Source organism: Bos indicus x Bos taurus, chromosome 1 (genome assembly GCF_003369695.1).
Source record: "Bos indicus x Bos taurus breed Angus x Brahman F1 hybrid chromosome 1, Bos_hybrid_MaternalHap_v2.0, whole genome shotgun sequence".
In the NCBI taxonomy this organism is placed as follows: domain Eukaryota; kingdom Metazoa; phylum Chordata; class Mammalia; order Artiodactyla; family Bovidae; genus Bos; species Bos indicus x Bos taurus.
In genome coordinates this window covers 116660681-116688264 of record NC_040076.1, presented here as the reverse complement: position 1 = coordinate 116688264, position 27584 = coordinate 116660681, and the positions used below count along the sequence as shown (strand labels likewise).

General features: G+C 43.4%; 1 protein-coding gene across 1 annotated transcript in view; it reads right to left on the bottom strand.

The window, feature by feature from the left end:
* Positions 1-27584, bottom strand: part of MINDY4B (MINDY family member 4B) — a 42761-nt gene that overhangs the window by 10763 nt on the left and 4414 nt on the right. Inside the window, exons 4-10 of the mRNA XM_027543577.1 lie at positions 18229-18348; positions 17339-17430; positions 14724-14889; positions 13603-13668; positions 6819-6889; positions 4961-5033; positions 4212-4373 (exon numbers count right to left, since the gene is read on the bottom strand). Of these exons, the coding sequence (XP_027399378.1) occupies positions 4212-4373; positions 4961-5033; positions 6819-6889; positions 13603-13668; positions 14724-14889; positions 17339-17430; positions 18229-18348 (750 nt within the window). The remainder of the gene's footprint in view (positions 1-4211; positions 4374-4960; positions 5034-6818; positions 6890-13602; positions 13669-14723; positions 14890-17338; positions 17431-18228; positions 18349-27584) is intronic.

Genomic DNA, 27584 nt, shown 5'->3' with positions numbered 1-27584 from the left:
TTGGGACAGTTTTGTCCTCTGGGGAACATTTGGCAATATCTGGAGATATTTTTGGTTGTCACATGGGGTGGGGCAGTACTACTGGGATTTAGTGAGTAAAAGCCAGGATGGTGCTGAATATCCCATAATGCACAGGCCAGCCCCCACCGCAAAGAATTATCCATTCCAAAGTATTAGTAGTGCTGAGGTTAAGCAGCCTTTCTCTAGAACAGAGATTTCTAACTCTGGATGCACCTGAGGGGTTGCAAGGTAAAAAGCTTTGATTACCAGATGGTCTCCAGGCCAGATAAACCAGAGTCATTGGATAGGACCAGCTGTACAATTTGTGGGGTCCAGTACAAAATGAAAAACTGGAGGCCTTTGTTCAGAAAATGTTAAGAATTTTAAGGCAGTGACAGCCGAGCCTTCTAAGTGTGTGGCTGTGTGTTCACACAGGTCCTACACACATATAGCTGACACTGTTCTGGAGGATGACCTGAGCACTGGTAATTTTAGACGCTCCCTATGAGTAACAGATGAATCAACAAAGACAATAGACAGATGGCAAATAAGCATATGCTTATTATCAGGGCAATGCAAATAAACAATGTGGTACTTATTAGAGTGGCTGAAATCCAGAACACTGACGACACTAAATGCTGGCAAGGATGCAGAGCAACAGGAACGCTCACCCATTGTCGGTGGGAATGTAAAATGGTACAGCCACCTTGGGAGGTAGTTTGGCAGCTTCTTATAAAACTAAACATACTCTTACCATGTGATCCAGCAATTGCCCCCCTCTTGATATTTACCCAAAAGAGCTGAAAACTTATGTCCACACAGAAACCTGCACATGATGTTTATAGCAACATTATTCACGATTGCCAAAATGTGGTAGCAACCAAAGGATCTTTTATAAGTTAATGGCTAAATAAACCATGACATATCAGTGGAATAATATTTGTTCACAGAAATATTATTCACAGTATTCCAATGGAATATTATGCAGTGCTGTAAAGAAATGAGGTATCAAGCTATGAAAATATATGGAGAAAATATAAAGGCATATTATTAAGTGAAATAAGCCGATCCAAAAATGCTACATACTATAATTCCAACTATATATTAATAACACTCTGGAAAAGGCAGAACTATGGAGACAGGAAAAAGATCCATCATTGAGGGAGATGGAGGGTTGACTTGGCAGAGCGCAGAGGACTTTTAGGGCAGTGAAACCACTCTGTATGATGCTATAATGGTGAATACATGTCATTATACATTTGTCCAAACCCAAGAGCGAACCATAACATAAACTATGGACTTAGTTCATGTCAGTGTAGGTTCATCAGCTGTAACAAATGTACCACTCTGGTGGAGGATACTGATAATGTGGAAGCCATGCATGTGTAAGGACAGGGAATTTGTGAAAACCTTTGTGCTTTCCACCCAATTTTGCTGTAAACCTAAAACTGCTTTCAGCTCAGTTCAGTCGCTCAGTCATGTCCAACTCTTTGCGACCCCATGGACTGCAGCACACCAGGCCTCCCTGTCCATGACCAACTCCTGGAGTTTACTCAAACTCAGGCCCATTGAGTCGGTGATGCCATCCAACCATCTCATCCCCTGTCGTCCCCTTCAATCAGGCGTCTCCTCCCACCTTCAATCTTTCCCAGCATCAGGGTCTTTTCAAATGAGTCATCTCTTCGCATCAGGTGGCCAAAGTATTGGAGCTTCAGCTTCACCATCAGTACTTCCAATGAATATTCAGGACTGATTTCCTTTAGGATGGACTGGTTGGATCTCCTTACAGTCTAAGGGACTCTGAAGAGTCTTCTCCAAAAACTGCTTTAACTGACCTAAAACTGGTTACCTATTTATTTAAAATGTGTTAGAAAGAAATAGTGTATCAAGTCCATTGCTTATATTACTGCTATAGGAAATGTATATTTGTATGTGAAAGTCGCTTTGTCCTGTCCCACTCTTTGCAGCCCCATGGACTCCAGGCCAGAATACTGGAGTGGGTAGCCTTTCCCTTCTCCAGGGAATCTTTCTAACCCAGGAATCTAACCCAGGTCTCTCTCATTGCAGGAAGATTCTTTACCAGCTGAGCTACCAGGGAAGCCTGCTATAGCAAAGGTTAGATTCAAATTTTAAAAGTGAGTTCATTTAAAGGAAAATATTAAGCAAATAATAACAGAGGTGGTGTGAAGATATGACAAAGCTTGTGAATTACCTACTCAGATGACAGAACTATGAGAAACACTGTTTTAAATCTTTGTAGTTTGTAGTGAGGATATGGTGAAATAATATTGTGAAAGAACTTTATAATAACAGAGAAAGCACTAAAGTTGTGGTTTTTGTACCTCACTCCTTGAAACTTGCCCCCAGTGTAGCCTACCAGACTGAGTCTTGTCCTATTCCTGGGTTCTAATAGATACAGAGTGCTTAACCAAGGACATGAAGTGACCTTGTGCAGTTGAAAGAAAACTATGGATAATGAAATCTATAAGTCCCCTATTTTTGGCTTAGTTTTCCTTGTTATTATATACATCAAATTCTAAGATGAATTCCCAAATTATCAGGGACAAGCAATTAGGAATTTTATAGTAGTAACAGAGCCATTCTCTGTTTAGGACATATTCAAAGTACAGTTTTTCAGTTTCATATAGTGGAAATGTTTGCATCCATTAAATATGACGAAGGACACATATTCATTGACATATAAGGACATTTGTATTACATGAGAAAGACAGGGTTCAGAAGAAGTAGAATAGGACATATTTATATGAGAAGGAGAAGGAAGCATTTCTGAGAGAACTGACCGTGGGTGACGGATTGGGTTGATTTGTTTTAGTTTACCTGTCACTTCTCATTTTTTCTTTTTTTCAAACTGAAGTGTAGTTGATTTACAATGTTATGTTAGTTTCTGTTGTCATTTTTCTATGATGGACTAGATTTCAAACTCAAGGAATACTTAGCAAACTTTGAAGACACACTTGTACAAAAAAGATGCAGTCATTCTGTGATAGTCAGATGCCACGTTCCCAACATCAGATATGATTTGTGTGTGTTGTGATGTGCTGATTTCATGAATAACACGTTGTAGCTGGACCCAACAGTAGAGGAAAGCCAGATGAAGCAATAGATATAAAAAGACCTTATAAAGTGTAAAGTCCTGTACATGTGAAAGAGACTTTGAGCCTGAACCAGCAGAGTGAAGGACAGGACAGGCTCTGAGCAGTGGGGCTATTTGGCGCTGATAGACCGTGAACCTGGGAGGGTTTGTCACCATCATATTGAATTCCATCCCAGTTAGTTTCAGGATTGCTCCAGAGAAGCATTGCTTCTCACAGAACCTCCTTGCCTTCCCTAGGTTTTAGGATGAACTTTTTGGGAAAATATCACAGAAGCATCTTTGATTTGTGGTTTGGGTGGGTGTACTTGATTCCTCACTCTCTTTACCGGTTGTTTTTGCAGAATCACATCTTACTCAATTCTCTGGTTGTGCTTTTCAACAGCACAGTCTACATTCTGGTTGTCAGAGGTTATAAATCCTCAGAGCTGGAAAGTGTTTTGAGAGGCATTTCATAAGTGAGATTCCCTTTTATTTTCAGTGATTTTTAAAGCTCTGAGTAATAGATACAATATATGCATTCATATTTGCATAAATAAAGGGTTGGGAAGATACTCATTGTCAGCTGACAGTATCGACTTCTGATGAGTGGAGATGCTAGGGGACTTTATTGGTATACTTCAAGTATTGTTTTAAAAAACGATTTGCATATTACTTGTATCACCTATACTCTATATACATAAAAATTGATAAGGCAAAATATAAAGCAAGACTTGTGTATTTCCATTTAGACCCTGAAAAATCTCTGTGTGTGTCTGTATGTGCATGTGAGAGGCATGCAGTAAAGTAGTAAAGGAAAAAGTAAGCTCAGGTTTGAATTAGGACTTCCCAGACGGAGCTAGTGGTAAAGAATCCAACTGCTAGTGCAGGAGACGTGGGTTTGATCCTTGGGTCGGGAAGATCCCCTGGAGGAGAAAATGGCAACCCACTCCAGTATTCCTGCCTGGAGAATCCCATGGACAGAGGAACTTGACGGGTTACAGCCCACGGGGTTTCAAAGAACTGGACACAACTGAGTACGGACACACGCAATCTAGAGACTTAACAAAATGTCCAAATAGTGCCACTGGTGGTGTGGTTGAAACTGGATCACACTTACCTGTGAAAGTCTGTCATCGTCTGAAGTGCCCTTCCCCCACTGCAAATAGCCGATGTCACTGCGGGTCAGGACCCCATGTAATATTTCTTGAGACTTTCCTTTCTGACAGCCGTTAAAGGTGTGTGGACTTGCTCTTCCAGTTAAAATCAGGTTCAAAACTGCCTAGATGACATATTTTACAAATATGTGTAAAGATAACCTTGACACAAGGACTTAATTTTTTTATTTTCATAATCGCAAAGATTACCATTTTTAGTGAAAAGAATGAAATCCCACAGTATATAATTCTGGAAAAACATATGTTATAAATATTTGGTAGAGTTAAAATAGGAGTTTATTAATTTTTTTCTTGAGCCATGCCCCATAACTCCCCACAGACCCTTAATATTTTCTTAAACTTTGGTTTCTATAATTGTGATTTAAGATGCATGAAACTAAGATATTTTTATAGTGCTTTCCTTTCAGTTATGAGGGATTCCTGGCTGGAAGGGGGGTCTTGTCAAGATATTTTCTAACATTTCTAGACTTTCAGGGATGGCAGACTCTCAGAGGTAAGCTAGAAAGGACAGTAATGGAAAGTGGAAAAGTGAAAAGGGCGGGGAGGCATCTTAGTATTTCAAAGATAATTTGATCACCCTTCACTTAAGGAGAGAATATACTTAATTGAAAAAATAAAAGCCTCATTCAGATTCTACAATAAAAAGGTAGTCTTAAAAAAAAATTAATAAAAAGGTAGTCTTACAACCCACCTGCCTGCACAGGAAACCTCCAGCATTTGGTTGTAGTAGGTGAGTGGTGGAGATGTCCAGCTCCTCCTGAAGCCTGCGGAATGGGAGGAACCATCAGCACTCAGAGACCATGACTGCTCCAGGGACCCACAGCCTTTCCTGCCTTCACCCGAAACACGGAGCAGCACCAACATGAGCTCATCTGGTCACCGTCCTTCCCATGTGCCTGGTGTGTTTCCATCTGTCCCCTGGAAAGCTTCTAGGACTGGGGCTGTAGAGATGATTGGGGAAATTCTGATGCCATTGGGAGAAGCCAGTGTGAAGCGATGAGGGAGAAAGAAGAAGTGACAGACCTCACATGTGACAATCCTTCGGTATCGGCTCTGTAGGGATGCTGGACTCAGCAGAGAAACTGTTTGCTCTGAGTCTCAGGGGATGCTTGGCTTAAGGTGGTGACTTGTGACCACTCCAGAGAGTTCTGGCCCAAGGCAGAGCTGAACAGCCTGTTTAAGGGGAAAACGCCAGCTTGGCATTAAGCCCGTTTCTTGGTTGTAGTTTCCACTGTTTCATCAGGGACCAGGGATCAGGGTTCTACCCAGGGCAATGTAATATCAAGGTGGAAAGTGGCTTCAGCTGTAACCCAGAGGGAGCTGCTGAGTATGTGAGCTGTATGTGTTCTTGGATGAACCTAGTCACAGGGTTGGAAGGTCAGGCGCTTCTGTGAATCAAACCTAAAGACATGGGTGAAGCATCAGATATAATTCAGGGCAGTGTTTTCTAAAGTATGGCTTGATGTTAGTTGATATAGATATGAGCATTTTAAAAGTTCCACATTTATATGTTTAATACATTTTTTCTTTAGCACAGCAAATAAATGATTTAGATCATATATATTAACATATTAATATTTGAAGGGTATTAAATTTAAGAAGAGGATATTTAAATGTGTATTGATTTTGAATTTTTCTTCTTTTCTTTTTTTGTCTGCACCATGGAGCATGTGGGATCTTAGTTCTCTCATCACAGATAGAACACTTGCCCCCTGGAGTGGAATCACAGTCTTAACCACTGGACTGCCAGGGAAATCCCAAATGTGTGTTGATTTAAGGAAATTGTTAAGCAAATAATAATACATCATAAAAGTATGATATGCAAATGCATAAGTTTCAGGAACACTGCTTCAAGGTTTGAAATTTTTCCTTTCTGGAAGCCCTGTGTTTCTCTCTCTCTCTGACTTGCAAAAGCTTATCCTTTTTTCAAGGTCCAGAAGAAGGTCTCCTTCTTCCATGAAGCCTTCCTTGACTACCCTATCTGTTGGGGACCCTTTCTCCTCTGGCATCCCTTAAGAGTCATTGTCTTTGCACATCATCTGACATACCAAGTACCATCTGGGACTTCCCCAGTCTCTGTATGTGTTTACCTGGATTTTGCCAAACTAGAACCTGAGAGGCAATCAGGGCCATATCCTGTTTTATTTGTATATCCCACAGTCCCAAGAACAGTGCTTTGCATTTCATGGGGACAAAATAAATATTTGTGGGTATATATTTTATTGTATATAGAAATCATGAATTGTTTTCATTTCTGAAAGTTGTACAAATAAGCCTGAGTGATATCTGCCAATATTTATAACCACAAGAAGGAACCTCCCACAGTGCTAGAAAAGTAGATTTGCACTTTTCTGATGATATCCACTCTCCCATGAATATGGCCAAACCGACTATAGAAAAGGATGCATCAACAGAAGAGTGTCTATTAGAAAAAAAAATAGCTCTCATGTTTCCAATAAGGCATGAAAATACTTTCCAACACAGGAGAAGGTAGTTCATATGACCCCAAAGCTACAGGAAATACCTGTGCAAATATTTGTAGCATTTACCTTTCAAATGTTCTGGAGAAGATCAGGCTGTAAAGAAATAAGATGACGCCATGGCATCCTTCTCCTTTGAACTATTTGGAAAACAAAGGAAAAACACATTTGTCTAAATGCTGTGCATCTCTGTGTACCTGTGGGCCTGAATTCAAGGATTTACAGCCTGAGGGATTTTTTCTAGCTGATGAAAGGACAGTGGAAGCTGTCTCTGCTTCCCTAGGTCATCTCCTCTCAAATGCATCCTCTTGCCTTGCTTCAGGCCTGCCCGTGGCACCATCATTTTCTTGGTTTTCAATCTGTCTTTCTTTCTTCCACTTATATCACGTGACTCTCTTTGACTCATGGCTAAGACTTCGTGTATTTTCCCTCTCCGTTTTTCCAGCATCCATCCTAGCCCAGCCCTTCAGAGTTGCTCTGGATGGCCTTTATCTAGCCTCCCTCAGTCACTGCTTTCCTCCTCATTACCCTGTTAAACTCAGGGGGAGCAGAGTTTTCTAGAAATTGGAGTTACAGAAATCTGAATTCAAAACCAATTCTATTATACTAACTCCAACTCACTTTGAGTTTCAGTCTCATCTGTAATTGCAGATAAAAATACCTTTTCCCTAGGATTATTGCAGAAGTTGAAGGAAATAATGTACAGTGCCTACCTTAGTTTTGTTTTGTTTTTTTGTCATTGATTAGTCACTCAATCATGTCCTACTCTTTGCGACCCCATGGACTGCAGCACGCCAGGATTCCTTATCCTTCACTATTTCCCAGAGTTTGCTCAAACTCATGTCCAATGAGTCAGTGATGCTATCCAATCATCTCATCCTCTGTCATCCCCTTCTCCTGCCTTCAATCTTTCCCAGCATCAGGGTCTTTTCAAATGAGTCAGCTCTTTGCATCAGGTGGCCAAAGGATTGGAGTTTCAGCTTCAGCATCAGTCCTTCCAATGAATATTCAGGACTGATTTCCTTTAGGATTGACTGGTTGGATCTCCTTGCAGTCCAAGGGACTCTCAAGAGTCTTCTCTAACACCACAGTTCAAAAGCATCAATTCTTCAGTGCTCAGCCTTCTTTATAGTCCACCTCTCACATCCATACATGACTACTGGAAAAACCATAGCCTTGACTAGATGGGCCTTTGTTGACCAAGTAATGTCTCTGCTTTTAATGTGCTATCTAGGTTGATCATAGCTTTTCTTCCAAGGATCAAGTGTCTTTTGATTTCATGGCTGCAGTCACCATCTGCAGTGATTTTGGAGCCCAAGAAAATAAAATCTCTCACTGTTTCCATTGTTTCCCTATTTATTTGCCCTGAAGTGATGGGACTGGATGCCATGATATTTGTTTTTTGAATGTTGAGTTTAAAGCCAGCTTTTTCACTCTCCTCTTTCACCTTCATCCAGAGTCTCTTTAGCTCTTCGTTGCTTTCTGCCATAAGGGTAGTGTCATCTGCATATCTGAGGTTGTTGATATTTCTCCCGATAATCTTGATTCCAGCTTGTGCTTCATCCAGCCTGGCATTTCTCATGATGTGCTCTGTATATAAGTTAAATTAGCAGGGTGACAGTATACAGCCTTGACATATTTCTTTCTCAATTTTGAACTAGTCCACTGTTTCATGTCCAGTTCTATCTGCTGCTTCTTGACCTGCATACAGATTTCTCAGGAGGCAGGTAAGGTGGCCTGGTATTCCCATCTCCCTAAGAATTTTCCATAGCTTGTTGCAATCCACACAGACAAAGGCTTTAGCATAGTCAATGAAGCAGAAGTAGATGTTTTTCTAGAGTTCTTATGGTTTTTCTATGATCCAACAGACGTTGGCAGTTTGACCTCTGGTTCCTCTGCCTTTTCTAAATCCAGCTTGAACATCTGGAAGTTCTCAGTTCATATACTGTTGAAGGCTAGCTTGGAGGATGTTGAGCATTGCCTTGTTAGCATGTGAGATGAGTGCAATTATGTGGCAGTTTGAACATTCTTTGGCATTGTCCTTCTTTGAGATTAGAATGAAAACTGACCTTCCCAGTCCTTTGGTCAGTGCCAAGTTTTCCAAATTTGCTGGCATATTGAGTTGCAGCACTTTCACAGCATCATCTTTTAGGATTTGAAATAGCTCAGCTGGAATTCAATCATCTCCACTAGCTTTGTTTGTAGTGTTGCTTCCTAAGGCCCAGTTGACTTTGCACTCAAGGATATCTGACTCTAAGTGAGTGGTCACACCATTGTGATTATCTGGGTCATTAAGATCGTTTTTATATAGTTTTTCTGTGTATTCTTGCCACCTCTTCTTAATATCTTTTGCTTTTGTTAGTTCCATACCATTTCTGTCCTTTATTGTGCCCCATCCTTGCATGAAATATTCCCTTGGTATCTCTAATTTTCTTGAACAGATCTCTAGTCTTTAGCATTCTGTTGTTTCCCTCTATTTTTTTTGCATTGCTCACCTTGGTTCTTAGAACATGCTATTAATAGAACCACAGAAAAATTACTATCTGCCCCTTTCTAAGGGACTTCTCCCTGTCTCTTTTCTTGGCCAGGTTACTTTTCTGCTCTGAACTTTCTGAAGGTGCCCTGTGAGCTCCAGGATATAATCCACCCACATTCAGGGCCTCCCACTGGTTGGCCTTATCCTGGCTTTGTGTCAGTACTCTACCTGCTGAGGAGAAGAAACTCCTTGGCTGGCTTTCAAAGTGCCCAGGGTTAAAGCCTTTTCTTTAAAGGCATAGTGTCAGGAAGGTTTCTGTGAAAATGCATATGCTTTCCCTTTTGTGAGTTAATCTGTGCTTCACTATCTGTGTGCTAACAAGGGCTGGAATCTCATGCAGGAGAACAAATTTCAGTGCCACTAGAGCCAGATGGGAACCCAAATGGCTGTACTGCAGGACGTGAGAGAAAAGGGGAGAGGTGGAGCCTGAGGCACAGGACAGCACCCTTGGGTCAGTTTCCTGTTGCTGTCTTAACAGATGACCACAGACTCGATGGCTTAAAATAATGGGAATCCATCATCTCAGGGTTCTAGAGGCTAGCTGTCCAGCCTTGGTATCTGTGGACTCGATCCTAACTGCTGGTCAGTCCACGTTCCTTCTGGAGTCTTTATGGGAAATGGCGTCTCCTAGTGTTTTCCAGGTTCTGGTAACGGTCTTAATTCCTTGGCTCGTGACCCCACATTGCATAGCTTCTTCCCTTCTGCTTCTCTCATTGCATCCTTTTTTTCTGACTCTCCTGCCATCCTCTTTCTGTTTTAAAACCATTATGATTAATCAGACCCACCAGAAAAATTCAGAATAATCTTCCATCTGAGACGGTGAACTTAATCTCATCAGCAGTTCCTTTTGACCAGTTAGGTAACATCATTCAATCTATCACGACTTGTTTAATGGGAGTCACTGCTCCCCGTATCAGCTAATGGAGGGCATGCTAGATAGAATATAGGTCTAGTGCAGCCAGATTTTCTGATTTGGCCAGAAGGCGCTAAACCTTTAGGTTTTGATATGGAATTTTCTGATTCTTTTTGAAGTTCACTGACTCAAACTTTTAAAAATACAACACCAGGTGAACTGACACTGCCCATCCTGTGTGGTAGATGTATGAGTTTCCTACAACTGCCTACAAGTGGCCAGAAATTCAACAGAAGTTTATTCTTTGAAAGGCTTGAAACAACAGAAGTTTATTCTTTCACAGTTCCGGAAGCTAGAAGTCTGAAATCAAGGTGTCAGAGGAGGGCCATGCTCTCTCTGAAGGCCCGAGAGAAGGAACCTTCCTGGTACCTTCCTAGCTTCCTGTGGCTGCTGGCAGTCCTCGGCGTCCTTGGTTTGGGAGATACATCTCTCCAGTCTCCACTATTGCATGGCGTTTTCCCTGCATGTGTCAGTGTTTATGACCAAATTTCTCTTTTCTTATAAAGATAGAAGTCGTTGGATTGAGGCCCACCCTCAGCCAGCATGACCTGATGTTAACTTGATGACATCTGCAAAGACCCTCTGGCTGAATAAGAACACATTCGCAGCTGCTGGGGCACACACATTTGGGGGGGGGGGGTGATGCAACTCAACCCATAATAACAATAGGCCTGCTCCCACATGTAGCCCTCAGTTCTTCAGCTTGTGATCCCTGCCTCAAGATAGGCACAGAGATGCTTTTTTTTTTTTTAATGTTTTTTTAAATTAATTTTTATTTGGTGTATAGTTGCTTTACAAGGTTGTATTAAGTTTCTAGTGTACAGCAAAAGGAATCAGCCATATATATACATATATCCCCTCCCTTTTGGATTTCCTTGCCATCCAGGTCACCAAAGAGCATTGAGTAGAGTTCCCTGGGCTGTACAGTATGTCCATTTTGTACATAGCATCAGTGATGTATATGTGTCAGTCCCAATCTCCCACTCCTTGCCCCACCTCCAGAACTGTTGTTCTTTGATAGTAATGACATTGGGCGAAGGTCTGAATGGAGGCTGATCACACAGGCAGCCCCTGGTCTGGGAGTGCCCTTGAGAGGGGTATCTATGAAGCAAGATTCCCCCTCACTCAGGAAATGGTGCTGGCCCTTCCCCAGCATAGCTACGGTAATGGTCAGCTTGACACGGGTAGCTCTTGTGCCGAACCCACCTGCACTGTGCAGTCTGATTCCACTTCTGTTTATTACTTATTCCAGCTTAACCCTTAGCCTTTGAGGCGAATCCCTATATATAGCTCTAGCTCTGATTTTCCAATTGTCAGCTCTGGCTACACTTAAGAAACCGTTGCAGATGTGAAAGTCCTTCTTATTGAATCAGACTCTCCCAGGGCTGAGTTGAGGAGATGGAAGGTAGAGAGGGAAGGGTTTTCCTCTGTTGACTAGGAAAGTAATTTCTTAAATGGTTCCTCTCTGTGTAGCCCCCTTAAACATCTCTCTCTGCAACAGAGAGTCCCTAAGCAGGCTTCAATTGCACCCCACTCCAGTATTCTTGCCTGGAAAATCCCATGGATGGAGGAGTCTGGTGGGCTGCAGTCCATGGGGTCGCTAAGAGTCAGACACGACTGAGTGACTTCACTTTCACTTTTCACTTTCATGCGTTGGAGAAGGAAATGGCAATCCACTCCAGTGTTCTTGCCTGGAGAATCCTAGGGATGGGGGAGCCTAGTGGGCTGCCTTATATGGGATCACACAGAGTCAGACATGACTGAAGTGACTTAGCAGCAGCAGCAGCAGCCTAACATTTCATGTCAGATAATTTAAAATCTATCACACAGCTTTGATTGCTTTCATATTGCTATTGGAACAAATTACCACAAATTTGTAGCTTAAATAGTACAGATTTATTTTATTATCTTATAGTTCTGGAGGTCAGAAGTCTGAAATGGGACTTACTGGTCTAAAATTAAGATATCAGCAGCTCTAGTAGAAACTAACACAACATTATAAAGCAACTATGTGTGTGCGTGTGTGTGCTCTGTCATGTCCGACTCTTTGCAACCCCATGGACATGCCCTCCAGGCTGCATGTCCGTGGGATTTTCCAGGGAAGATACTGGAGTGGGTTGCCATTTCCTCCTCCAGTGAATCTTCTGACCCAAGGATAGCACCCGCATCTCCTGCATTGGCAGGAGGGTTCTTTACTACTGCATCACCTGGGAAGCCCAAAACAACTATACCCAAGTGAATAAAAAAAAAAAACATTGTCATCAGCCCTGCATTCCTTCTGGAGGCTCTAGAGGAGAATCCGCTTCCTTGCCCTTTCCATCTTGCAGCAGCCTATCCACATTCCTTGGTTCATGGCCTCCAGTTTCAAAGCAGCAATAGGGGTGATGCTCTTTTCATATCACACCACTCTTCCCCTCCCTTCTGCCTTCCTCATCCACATATAAGGTCCCTTGTAATTACACTGGACCCACCCACGTAATCCAGGATAATCTCCCTATTTTAAAGTTAGCTGATTGGCAACCTTAATTCCCCTTCACCATGTAATGAAGCAGTCATGGGTTCCAGGTGGTAGAGTACAGACATCTTTCAGGAGACTGTTCTTCTGCCTACCACATAGACCCAAGAGCTGATGGAGGAGGTAGGTCTGGGGTAACTAGTTTATCCAAGAACCTATTGCTAGTGTGTGTTTGACAGCTCATGCTCAAGTTTTCCATTGCTGTGACCTTTGAAAGGCCTGGAGCTCTGAGTTTCATGAATCACATTCCCCTTTCCACACATACACATGGACTTATAGTTACCCTGCTACATTGTAAGGTTCTGATTCTTCGGAAAACCAACTTTCCTTTCTATCTCCGCAGAGGCATCTTACAAAAGCACCTTGCGTTTTCAACCATCGCTGTCTCCTACTTTGTGTCACGCCTACCCAGGGGGTGAGGAAGACTCATTGCAGGGGAGAGCACTGTGCAGAAGGGGCTGCTAGAAGAGGTGGGGGGGCACCTTTTTCAGACAGAAAGTCATTTCTTTGAGCCAATGTGAATGGTCATTTTGGCAATTTAGACTACAATTTTTATGTTTTATCCCTCAGAGGAGGCAAGAATGCTGTAAAATTTTCTCTTCCCATAAAAGCCATCTTGCTGTATATGCCCTCTATAGTATTATTCTTTGGGTTTGATTAGCCAAGGAGAAAGAGGCATTTGTGAGCAGGCCTGTGTATGATCTAGCCTCTCTCTAGATTGTGGGGAGGGACACACAGGCTTCTCTTTCTCTCATTCCGCCCTCTCTTAGTCCTCAAAATGACCTGGTTTTCTTAACAAGCATCATTAGAAATATACTTTATAAAAGGAAGAAAATTCCTGTAAGATCAGTTCAACATAAAGGAATTACCTCAATACTTAAACACTTACACATTGTAAATGATCATAGATGAATTTCTCAGTGGCTTCTTTGTCTGAAAGTTCAAACAGCTGGAGCTATAAGTCAGAAATAGAAGATAAAAATGAATAGGAAGATGAAAGTCACATCTAGAAGATGTCAACTCACTGTTATTACCTCAAGGGAGTTCTTTGTTTCATTGCAAAATCACAGTGCTAAAACTGACATATTATCTTACCCAAGGTCATGTAAAACATACATGGTAAAATTGGGAGGCCACCGGTCTCATGTTTGCATTCCTGTTTTAAACCAATATGGTATCTTGAGAAGGAAAACCATAAACACATTTTTTTCCGTAATAGGTAGAATTTAGCCAAGTTTAAAAGATTAGTTATGAAAGTGTAGTTTTATGATAATTTCAGGCATGAGATTTTCTTTTTAAAAATGTTTTTGTTGTAGTTAATATATGGTATTATATAAGTTACAAGTGTAGTATCTAGTGATTCCCAATGTTTAATGGTAATATTTCATTTATAGTTATTATAAAATATTGACTATCTTCCTCGTGTTGTATAATATACTCTGTAGCTTATTTTATACGTAATAGTCTTCACCTCTTAACTCCCAAACCCTATGTTGCCCCCCGTCCTTCCCTTTCCACTGATAACCACTGCTTTGTTCTCTGTGTTCTGTGAATCTGCTTCTTTTCTCTTAGGTATGGAATATACTTGTTTGTTTGTTTGTTTTGATATGGACTGTTTTTAAAGTCTTTATTGAATTTGTTGTAATACTATTTATGTTTTGGTTCTTTGGCCATGAGGCATGTGGGTATCTTAGCTCCCGGAGTAAGGATTTAACCCACACCTCCTGCATTGGAAGATGAAGTCTTAACCACTGGACCACCAGGGAAGGCCCTGGAATATTCTTGATCATGGTAAATTTTGGAAGGAGAAATTCACAGCAGGCATCTCTGTCTTGGCTGCTTGGGTTCCTCATGGCCTTGATCCTTGCCTCTTTGGTCACATCAGATGCTTACATTGTAGAGGTCCACCCCAGAGCAGCAGTGGGCTTCTAACTCCCTTGCCATGGTGAGTCTAGTACTCACCCAGGCTCCAGCACCTTTATCGGGCAGGATGGGCAGGAGCGCACTCACCCGTTCAGAGAAACCGTCCCCAGAGTAGCCAGGAGTTGGGGCGACATAAGTGTCCTCAGTAATGAGGCAGATGGTGGCCTTCTGAGCTGCTCCTGCGGCCCACAGGATGCCTGCGAGCGCCGCCGCCAGCGTGTGGTCCTGATCGTGCTTGCTTATCCTGCACAAGCTTTAACGCAGAAGGAGGGGAGGAACACGTGGCAAAGAACATCACCTAGCCGAAGGCCCAGGCCTCCACTTTCAGGAGCCCTTCTGAGTACGGGATGGCTCTGTTGGGCTCCTTCATCAGCCTGCACTCCGAGAATGTCGTGGGGTCTTGTCCTCTCTGCCCCCACGGAACAGGCATCCTCATCCCAGCATACTATTCCTCCTGGTTCTCCACCCTGTGCATTACGGTCGCCACTGAATCCCCACACTGTCCTCTCTCTTGAACTCTAGTCAGGCTCCATCCAAACTCTCTAACCCCATAACACAGGCCCTTCCAAAGTGCAACCCCGAACAGTCCTCCCAGGTTTATCTCCCAGACTTCACTTTGCAAACCCTCTGCCCCAGATGGACTGGTCCCCTGGATGTTGTTTCTGCGTTCCACCTCCATGGTTTTTCTCATGTGCTGCCTTTAATATGCATGTCCTGTCTGTGCTTCCTGCCTGATCACATCCTACGTGTCATTTGAGGCTGCCTTCAGGTTGCCCTTAGTGACTTGTAACTTACTCTCATCTGGCACTCATTGGGTCCAGCATTGTCCTAAGCACCTAACACATATCACCTCATTTAATCCTTTCAACAAGCTGTGAGGTGGACACTATTATTTCTCCTATTTTAGAGGTAAGGAAGGGAAGACAGGGAGGGTGAGTAGTCTGCCCCTAGTCTTCTGCCTTTACAGCAGTACAGCAGTGACTTGAATGCAGGCAGTGTGGCTCCTGACTTAACCATTAGATTATCCTGAAGCATTAGCCCTGTCAAGTAATCCCAGCGGGTCCGACTTCCCTGGAAATGAGAGCCAGTCTTTACATCAGAGACCTGTGCTATGCTCATTTTCTAAATATTTAACATTGACAGCTGCGGTCCTAATGAAGAAACACCTGATAGAGGTTAGCGAATGAACTCAGCCATGGTTTATAAAATCCACCTAGATCTATGATGATACAGAAATGAGTAACAAGAGCCTCATACTCCAAAACCCCAGTGCAAGGTAGAATGAGAATAAAACAAAGTGCTGGGAAATTACAGAGGAAGGAGAAAGAACTTGTACCTGGGAACATTCAAGAAGGCTTCATGGAGATAGTGGATCGTAGCTGTTATTCATTACCATTGACTTAATACCAAGTACTGTGCTAAATGCTTTCTATTTGTATAGCAAATGTATGTGTTTCATCTAGACTTCTTGGGATCTCTTACTCAGTTGGTGGATACATCCTGCCATTGCTTTGGGTACTTTCGCTAGCGGCTCGTAGTTCTAAACTTTCTGAAGACCTGGAGCCATCTTCCCTGAAAGTGACTAGGAGTTGTGCCACCTTCCCATAGGAGGGTACATAGTAGATGCCTAAGCAGGAGTGAGAGGTGAAAAGGCCTCACCCCCTTATCTGAAGGTGGAGCAGTGCCCCACTGCCGAGAGCTCCCATGGCTCAGGCGGAACCTAGCCATCACTGGCAACCACCTGCTTCCTCCCCTTCTCTTCCTTCCTGAGCCTGTTTTACTCTGCTCTCTTATGGGTTTCTTCTCAGGACATTCATTCACTTAATAAATAACCTGCATAAAGAATTCCCGTCTTTGGCTCTGCTTCTAAGGAACCTGGCAATTCATGTTCTTAGGATAGATGAGTATTCAGTTCCTGTTTTGGGTGATAACTTATCCTGCTTGAGGATAGGTAGGTGCCTTTTAATTATTTCTGTTTCTCCTAATAGCAATCATATAGCCTTGCACATGATAGGGGCTTGTTGACATCTAAGAACAAAATAATTTGAACTGATTTTTTAAAAAATAGGCAACCACCAAACACGGCATTGCCAGCCTGATTAAACGGGAGGGTGAATTCTCCAGTTATGAGGCTTTTCATCACCCCTTTTGTTCTCTCTCTGGAATTGTTAGGTTGGGGCTTCCCATCAAATGTTGTCAGTGGAGCCCACCTGGAGACCTGGTGCTTCATTTTACCTGCCAGGGTGGTCTGCGGTGGAGCATAAAACCTGTCAGCATTACTCCTGCAGCTGAACCTTGAGGGGGACTCTGGGCGAGCCCTCCCCAGTTGTGAAATCCAGCCCCTCTGGGAGAACCAGGACCATTTCTGTCTCTTTTTATTTTTTAAGATTCTTTTTAATATGGACTGTTTTTTGAAAGTCTTTACTGAAATTGTTACAATATTGCCTCTGTTTTATGTTCTGGTTTTCTGACTGTGAGGCATATGGGATCTTAGCTCTCTCTCCAGGGATCAAACCCGTTTCCCCTGCGTTGGAAGGCAAAGTCTTAACTACTGGACTGCCAGGTAAGTCCCCACTTTTTGCCTTCTGAGTCAAGTCTCCTTCTTGAGGCAACCCAGGGGATTTTCCCTGGTGATTATTTAGCCCATAAAATTTTTCATAACATGGTTAATTCTTTTTGCATCCTTCTCATAGGCCTCTTACCTGAGGAAGTTACAGTCTTTTCCCTTCCTTGTAAACAGCAGGTATTTAATGATGGGTCCTTGTACAGCCATCTGAATGCTTTGGACACCTCCCTGAAATGGGAGTGGATGAATAGTGAGGAGCAGGGCTTTACAATGGTATTGGAACCCTTAGGGCCCACATTATAAAAATGAACTCTTGGAAACGGATGTCATCATTTATTCTTCTTGGCAGCCTTTTCCCTCCTGATGCACAGCATCCCTAGGCTTAGCAAAGGGACGCTGCACTCTACAATGCCACACCTCTCCATGGACTATGGCCGGGTGCCATGACCAGACTAGAACCTGCAGTGACTTGCTTCTCTGTGGAGCATTATAGCCAGCACCCCAGGCTGTCTGTCTTCCTCTGTCCTACCTTCACTGTGCTCCTGTCTCACATTCAACTTTGAGATTTGCAGGAAGTAAGGAACTAGTCGGCTAGCTCTTGAAATTCTGTGTGGCTAATGATCAATGATATGAATTATTGAGATTTTGGCGGATTCATTTCTATATTTGGCAAAACCAATACAATATTGTAAAGTTTAAAAATAAAATAAAATTTAAAAAAATAAAACAAGTTAGAAATTCCTAGATCTCTGTCTACCTCTAAATTCTTAGTGATGCTTAGGACTTTGAAAGAAGACCTAGGAAAACCAGAATTTGGAAGAGGGTAGGGAAGAGTTTGAGACTTTATTACATTCTTGATAGTGTCTTAGAATTTTCAACACACTAATTCTGTTATCATTTAAGGTTACATTTTAAATTATAAACATGTTTCTACATTTGATTATAATGAAAACATGCATTTATATGGAGGAGGATGGAAGGAAACACAGGGAGCATAGGATTAAAAAAGAGATCACCTGCACTTACCTTTCCCACTTGCAACGTGAAAGCCAGGTCAGAAAAAGGCTCATGAAACTGGAAATAGGCCTTTGTCCAGTCAGAGCTGAAGACCTGGATGGTATTTCCAAAGAGGGTCTGGCGCAGTTTCTGAAAAAAAGGGAACAAATGGTTCAAAGGGTATTCTTCCTAGACACAGCCCTTAGCAAATAGCCCTAAGCCAGGTGGTGGAATCACGGAGGTGGGCCTGTCCCTTTCCTAGAGTCAGGTTAGCATGTTACTCTGTTCCTCTGAGCATGATTGTCCAGCCCTCTGCAAAAGGTTTGCATCAGGTTCACTTAGGACACTTTATCCTGAAGGCCCAGAGCATCGACTCTGCACCTGTTGCCCCCGTCTGAGTTTTGTCCCTGTGTCTGTCTCACCCTCCACTGCCAGCCATCTTCCCTGCTCGCTCTTACCATCCGTGATGAGGCTGCAGTTCTGTTCTCATGCCTCTTGTCCCTCCATCCATGACTCTGGAACCTCTACCTCTCCTGCCTTTGGGTCTTTCTCTCTTGCTTAGAAAAAGGGAATAGGCAGGCCTCTATGATTGTAACCTGAGTGTGATAGTGGTGTCAATGGTATTCAACAAGCAGCCTCTGTTCTTGCCCTAGAATCTTTATGATTTTTTCTGGATACTCTGCAGCATGTTGAGATTAGAGAGGGTCTTTTAGAAAATCCCAGAAAGCTTGGTACAAGCCTTTGTAAACCAAACACATGACAAAAAGGGAATGCCTTTATAACCAGAGACACAAGAATCTTTGAGTATGTGTTAGGTCCTGTGTGGGGTATAGATGCGTAAAGAGTCTAACCTTGCAACCATGTCCAATAAAGCATGTGTGACATTCCATTAGACAAAGTGCCAGGAGTGAAGACGACTTCTGACGGAAGCAGTCAGTGAAAGCTTCGTGGAAGAGGTGGCATTGAATGCTGGCAAATGGCATCTAGTATTTATTGAGCATTTTCTGTGCACCCAGGACTGCGCTAAGTGCTTTGAGTTCATTATGTTAATTTAATTCTTTGAGAAGGGTCCCATTTTATAATTGACCATTTAAATTGACCATTATGAAATGACCATTTTATAATTATCCTCCTTTAACAGGAAAGTATTTGCAGAAGATCACCCAGCCAGAAGAAGCCAAGCTGGGATGCACACCCAGTCTAACAGCACTGAGCTGCCTCCCAGCTTCAACCCTGTATGTGCCTTCCTTAGGACTGCTGTCATTTTTATGTGCTGATCATTGTTGAATTAATAGCGCTCATTAGCTTGGGCCACTCTTTGGTAATGTAGAAAACATTTAAAATGTTTATTTAATTATTTAAAAGGACCCTTTACACCATGCCCTTAACGGGGAATCAAAGTCACTTGCCATAATAAAAAATAGAGAAAAGCAAACACTGTATGTTAATGCATATATATACACGAAACCTAGAAAAATGGTACTGATGAAGCTATTTGCAGGGCAGGAATAGAAGCGCAGACATAGAAAATGGACTTGTGGACACAGTAGGGGAGAGGGAGGGACGAATTGAGAGAGTGGTGTTGACATTTATATGCTACCATGTGTGAAATAGCTAATGGGAAGCTGCCATATAGCACAGGGAACTCAGCCCAGTGTTCTGTGATGACCTCGAGGAGTGGGATGGGGGAGGCTGGGAGGAAGGCTCAAGAAAGAGGGATTTATATACACATATAGCTGACTCATGTTGTTGTACAGCAGAAACTAACACAACATTATAAAGTAATAAAAATTGCTCTATAACATTATAATAAAATTAAAAATTAAAAAAACTGTACAGAATAGTGACCAAAAGTAAATACATAAATATATAATAGAAATAAAATGATCTTATTGAATCATGCTAGAAACCATTTTCTATGAAGTCTCTGACTGAGCCCTGCACTCTTTTTAATTAAAAAGGGAGATGGTGGTGATGGTTTAGTAGCTAAGTCATGTCTGACTCTTGTGACCTCATGGACTGTAGTCCACCAGGCTCTTCTGTCCATGGAATTTCACAGGCAAGAATACTGGAGTGTGTTGCCACTTCCTTCTCCAGGGGATCTTCCTGATAAAGGAATCAAACCCAGTTTCCTCCATTGCAGATGGACTCCCCCATTGCAGGTGGATTCTTTACTGACTGAGCTACAAAGGAAGACGTGAACATGTCCTTAAGTGGTCTTCTCCCTGGCCTGCCAGAGTGAAGAGGGGCCTGAATTTCCATGACGCAACTCCATGTTATTCAATGTCACTTACTGCCGCAGCCCCAAACACCCCATACTCCAGCTCAGGGACACGTCCCGCACTCTGCAACAGACCACACAATGGCCTGTCACTTGTAAAGGAGGGGAGGCAGGGCAGAGAGGAAGACCTACAAATGCACATACATGGTACCAGAGTATCTGGGGACAGTGAGCAGTTCAGTGAGGCTAGAACATTGCCTGTGTGTGTGTTCCAGGGTCATGGGGCGGAAAGTCAGTGGAAGCTCAGACTGGAAAGTACCTCGAATCTGATTCTGGAGTGTTTTGAACAGCACGCTCAGGCATTTGGAGCTAGTTGAAGAGTGTGGACAAATGGAACATGGAGCACAACTGATCCAGAGCCAGAGTACCTCTTCTCAGCAGTGCGCAGAGCAAACCCTGATGGTTTCCAAGAAGGACACATGCAGGAGAAGCATGCATCTGGAACAGTCTTCTCAATGTCCGACCAGGGTCTGCTTCCATGTGTCCGTGCATGATAAGTCGCTTCATTTGTGTCCCACTCTTTGTGATCCCATGGATTGTAGCCCGCCAGGTTCCTCTGTCCAAGGGATTCTCCAGGCAGGAATACTGGAGTGGATGGCCATTTCCTTCTTCAGGGGATCTTCCAGATGCAAGGATCGAACCCATGTCTCTTGCATCTCCTGCATTGGCAGGCAAATTCTTTACAACGAGTGCCACCTGTGGCTGGAGTTTATTTCCTGGCCACCCCGCTCCTACCTTGAAAGAAAAGATTGTCTCGACAGAGAAAAAGGAGTACAGCAAGGCCGTCAAAGGCTGTATATACCAAGAGAGTCCCTTGGACAGAAAGGAGATCAAACCAGTCAATCCTAAAGGAAATCAACCCTGAATATTCATTTAAAGGACTGATGCTGAAGCTGAAGCTCCAATACTTTGGCCACCTGATATGAAGAGCTAACTCACTGGAAAAGACCCTGATGCTGGGAAAGATTGAAGGCAGGATAAGAAGGGGACCACAGAGAATGAGATGGTTGGATGGCATCACCAATACAATGGGCATAAACTTGGGCAAACTCCAGGAGATGGTGACAGATAAGGAAGCCTGGCATGCTGCAGTCTATGGTGTCTCAAAGGGTCAGACATGACTTAGCGACTGAACAACAACAGAGAAAAAGAGGCGGATACATTTCAGAGTGAGAAAGAGCCCCAAACTGCACTTGAGGGAAAATGATGTGTCCCGTGTCTGTCAAGGGGAGGGAGCAGAAGACACAAAGGCTGCTCTTGGAAGACAGAATCGGTGTGCACTCTAGCCAAAAAGGGCCACCAACTCCTGGGCAGAGGACTGCATATGGATGGAAAGTGTTTCTTTGACATCAAGACTGCATAGCGAAGAAGGAAAATGGCTCACTCCTGACTCCAGGGTTGAGAAGCCCCTGCTCTGCTCCTTGCTGACAGATTTCCAAACCTAAGACTTTCTTTGCTTCTTCTGAAACTGGGATAACCCCTGGCTCAGCCCCTATCCCTAAAATGGAAAGCTATCCCACTGCAAGAGAAGATGTATGGAAAGGACTCTGGGAACCATAAGTGCTGTTATTACCTCTGTGAAAACACAGTGTGTCTATGCTTGAACGTCTTATGCTGCATGGAAGAAAGTTCCAGCCCAGATGGAAAAAGACCAGAGACTGGCAGGAGTAAGGGAGGAGAAACCGTGGCTAATGTGACAGACTAAGACCGTCAGAACTAAGAAAGCTTAGAATTCAAATTCAATTGAAAAATTCAGTAAGCCAAATCAAACTCCTGTTTATGTTACCAGCTGCCCCTTCCAACTTAGGGAGCATTGCCATCCAAATGCATCTTGGGGAGGCCTAGAGCAGAGGGGCTACAGGCTGCTCGGGGTAGCCCCCACCGGCCAGCATGGCAATGAAGATGACCCACCTTACTTATGTAACCCTAAGTTTAAAAAAAATTTTTTATTGGGGTATAGTTGATTTACAATGTTGTGTTAGTTTCGGGTGTACAAGAAAGTGAATCAGTTATCCATATGCATATATCTACTCTTTTTTTAGATTCTTTTCCCATATAAGTCATTACAGAGTATTGAGAAGAGTTCCCTGTGCTATACAATAGGCCCCTGTGTGTGTGTCTGTATGTGTGTGTGTTAGTCATTCAGCCATGTCTGACTCTCTGCGACACTGTGGACTGTAGCCTGCCAGGCTTCTCTGTCCTTGGGAGTTCCCAGGCAAGATTACTGGAAGGGGTTGCCATTCCCTTCTCCAGGGGATCCTCCCAACCCAGGGATCGAACCCGGGCCTCTTGCATTGCAGACAAATTCTTTTTTTTTTTTTTTAATTTTATTTTTAAACTTTACATAATTGTATTAGTTTTGCCAAATATCATAATGAATCCGCCACAGGCATACACGTGTTACCCATCCTGAACCCTCCTCCCTCCTGCCTCCCCATACCATCCCTCTGGGTCGTCCCAGTGCACTAGTCCCAAGCATCCAGTATCGTGCATCGAACCTGGACTGGCAACTCGTTTCATACATGATATTTTACATGTGCAGACAAATTCTTTTACCATCTGAGCCACCAGGGAAAACCACAATAGACCCTTATTAGACATCTATTTTATATACGAGTGATACTCGCTCAGTTGTGTCCAACTCTTTGCAACCCCATGGACTGGAGACTGCCAGGATCCTCTGTCTGTGGAATTCTCAAGGCAAAAATACTGGAAATATTTCTCCAAAAATACTTCCCCACCCAGAGTATCTTTATATTATATATATTTTATATATAGTAGTGTGTTTATGTCATTCTCCCAGTTTATCCCCCTCAACACTGACTTTTACATCAATATAATTTATAACAAGATTAACCTGACATGCAGTAAATGATACATATATTTTATGCTGCCTGGTAACTAGACACAAATGGTTGCTGCTGCTGCTAAGTCGCTTCAGTCGTGTCCAACTCTGTGCGACCCCATGGACTGCAGCCTACCAGGCTTCTCCGTCCATGGGATTCTCCAGGCAAGAATACTGGAGTGGGTTGCCATTTCCTTCTCCAATGCATGAAAGTGGAAAGTCAAAGTGAAGTCGCTCAGTCGTGTCCAACCCTCAGCGACCCCATGGACTGCAGCCTACCAGGCTCCTCCATCCATGGGATTTTCCAGGCAAGAGTACTGGAGTGGGGTGCCATTGCCTTCTCCCAGACACAAATGGTAAATGGTCCTAATAAATGACTGTAATGAGTGTTATTGTTTAACACAGTCAAGTGGGGTTTGTAGTTTTTCTCGCTTTACTTTGTTAGTTTTCCAGGAATACTTACCTCTCTTTCCTGATTGCTGTGATGATAATAAGGATGATGACCATTATTTCTCTCTCTCTCTCTCTCTCTCTCTCTCTCTCTCTCTCACACACACACACACACACACACAGAGACATGCACGCATCCACAGATCATTCTTCCCAACAGATTCATTTCCTTACCCTGACTGCCTTGTCTCTTGTCCCTGGGCTTAGAGTTTCCCTGTGACCACCTGTCTCTATCCATTGCTCAGCCACATCACCATACTTCACAACTTGAAGTGGAATAATTCTCTTTGAAGCTCCTTCCCTGAATCCTTTCCTGCTTTAGAAATTGCTGGACCATTGTAGAATCAGAGAATGTAGACCTAGTGAGTCCGAAGACATTTCTAAATCAGCCCACCAAGTAGAGTGGCAATCTCTAGACCTGGTCATGTTCACTGTCAGTTTCTCAACATCTGGGGCAGTACCTGGTACACAGTAGGCTCACAAGAAGTATTTGTTGAATAAAAATCTAATTTGGCCCTTTCATTTTACAGTTAAAGCACTTGGGGCCCAGAGCAGTGAAGTGGTATGCCCAAGGTCACATAGCTAGTAAATGGTACTGCCAGATCTCAAATACAAACCTTACAGCTGGCACCAGTCAGGGTCCTAGCAGGAAACAGATGGCACTCAAGTCAGGATAATTGAGGAAAGTTTAATTCAGGGACTGTTTACAAAGATGATGGCTGCATGTGGGGAAACCACAAGAGCTAATGTAGACTGCCAGAGCTACCAAGAATGAGAAGTTGTTATGTCTCCTAGACCTGGAGGTGGGAAAGGAAGAAAAGAGTCCTAGGGGAGCACTGCCTTCAAAGGAGAGGGATTCTGCCAGCTTGCTCAACCTGACTTAATTCCCATCCCTCCCTCCAGGGCTCCCATTGTTCAAACTCAACAGGAAGTCAGAGGAGGGAGCCCTATTGATGAAGTGAGTACAGCTCAGTCTCCAGGGCAGTAAGCAGAGTGGCAAGGGGTAGAACAAGTGTCTGAAGGGGCACACGGATGATATCCACTCTCCTGTACCGAGAAGCTTCTTTTGGAGATTGTCCAGAGGCAGTGAATTAATTAATTAATTAATTAAATAAACATCTACTTAAGACCATCTATTAGACCTGTGCTGACAAAGGTCAGCCAGACCTCTGTCGATAAAGGTCTGTATAGTCAAGGCTATGGTCTTCCCAGTGGCCACATACAGTTGTGAGAGCTGGACCGTGAAGAAGGCAGAGCAATAAAGAATTGATGCCCTCGAACTGTGGTGCTGGAGAAGACTCTTGAAAGTCACTTGGACAGAAAAGAGATCAAACCAGTCAATCTTAAGGGAAATAAGCCCTGAATACTCATTGGAAGGATTGATGCTGAAGCTGAAGCTCCAGTATTTTGGTCATCTGATGTGAACAGACACATTGGAAAAGTCCCTGATGCTGGAAAGGATTGAGAGTAGAAGAAGAGGGCATCAGAGGATGAGATGGCTGGATGGCGTCACCAGTGCAATGGACTTGACCTTGGGCAAACTTTGGGAGATGGTGAGGAACAGGGAGGCCTGGTGTACTGTGATCCATGGGCTCACAAAGAGTCTGACATGACTGGGCGACTGAACAATAACAACATGCTGAATTTGGACGAATTCCAATCATCAGGACTAATTATCAGTTACCAGGCTCTGGTAACTCAAAGCCAACCCATTGCCTGTTATCCTCTGTTAGAGCGTCATTCTTCTGGGTCTCCCCCAGAATATTTTGATCTCCCATATTACATTTTTTAGATGATCCTGCTGGGTGGCATTCCAAATAACCACTAGGCAAACCCCTAGTTTTGTTTACTGGCTGCTGATAAAAGAGGCAAGAAGAATATGTTCCAGGCTGGGTCCTGCAGAAGGGTTGGCTCTGGAGGAGGATGGAAGCTGCTGCTGGTGGGAAGATCAGCAGCTGTGGAGGGGAGGAGGAGGGGAGGGGGTGAGATAGGGGGAGGGGATGGGCCCTGAGGAGGACTCTCTCCTTATCCGAGGACCTCACCTGGGTCAGCAGCCTGGCTGGCCATTCATTACACCACACCACCACACACACTGTAAGATGTGAGGCTGGGGAAGGGAGAAGGCTGTGGAACTGGATATAGGGCAGCAAAAAGCAAGAAACAGGAGAATTAGAGACAGCGAAGGGGCCTTGTGTGCATTGCCCACCCCTTACTTTCTCAACAGATTCCCAGCAAAAAGCATGTGCCAATGTCCGGAAGTCCCATGCATCCCAATTCCAAGTGGGGGGAGAGCGAGAGTAGCAGGATGATGACAAAAGGCGCTCTCATGTGAGAATGAGGATCCAATCACTCTGAAAATTTGCCAGGCAGCTACACTGCCGAAATGTCCTTTAGAACTGGTCTGATCAAGCTTCTACACTGACTCCTGGACATGCGTATTCAGAGTCCCAAGGCTCATCATCTTGAAATCCCAGGGTGTGTTTAATTAATGCTGCTGTTGTTTAAAGGACACACTATCATCTGGTCCTGATAATTGGAATTTGTCCAAATTCAGCTTTTTTGAAGAAAAATCAATTCTCTCTTCTTCTGGGACTTCCTTAACACTCCATCAAGTCTGATTCTTTTGTCTCCAAGCCTCTTCCAAAGGAAGAGAATTATCTTGGAAAAGTTACCGAGGAGGTCTCCAATTGCATCATGTCTGTATTTGTAGACGAGTGGGAGAATTCAGACCCAGGCTCACTGGCCTCCACAGTATAGAGAGAAACTAGAAGACTTTGGAAACATCGGTGACTGCCTCTTTCCCCCACCACGCCCCGCCCCCCCCCCCCCCGCCCCGTTTTTAAAATGCATAAAGGCATTTTAAAAAATGCAGTTTTTGGGTTTTTTGGGTGGGGGGTGGGTGTGCTGTGCCACACAGCATGTGGGATCTCAGTTCCCTGACCAGGGATCGAACACACGTGCCCCACCTTAGAAGCGCAGAGTCCTAATCCCTGGACCTCCAGAGAAGTCCTATAATGGTGTTTTAAAAAATAGATTGTCCATGCACATGGTTCAAAATCCGGAGAGCACAAAAAGCTATGCTAAGAAGATTTCTCCCTGCCCTAAGTCTTTTGTCCCTCCACCCCTCCCCCCCGCCACTACTGTCACATTTTAGGAAATCGTCTGGAAAATTCCGTGTGCATTTGCAGGCAAATACAGTACTAGTATAGAATCATAGTTTTCTCTGTTTTGCATATAAAAGGTAGTCTATTTCCTGTTTCCTGATATGTGTAAATTTTAAAATGACCTTCTCCATAGAAATTCATTGGTGGCCAGTAATACTTGTTTATTAAAGATTGAAAATAAAAGATGCTTATTCCTTGGAAGAAAAGCTATGACAAACCTAGACAGAAAAAAAAAAAAGCAGAGATGTTACTTTGCTAACAAAGGTCCATCTAGTCAAAGCTATGGTTTTTCTAGTAGTCATGTACGCTTGTGAGAGTTGGACCATCCGTACAGAAGGAGGCTGAGCGCCAAAGAATTTATGCTTTTGAACTGTGATGTTGGAGAAGAATCTTGAGAATCCCTTGGACAGCAAGATCAAATCAGTCAATCCTACAGGAAATCAACCCTGAATATTCATTGGAAGGACTAATGCAAATGCTGAAGCTCCAATACTTCGGCCACCTGATGCGAAGAACTGACTCATTGGAAAAGACCCTGATGCTGGGAAAAATTGAAGACAGGAGGAGGAGGGGACGACAGACAACAAGATGATTGATGGCATCACCGACTCAATGGACCTGAGTTTGGGCAAGGTCCGGGAGATGG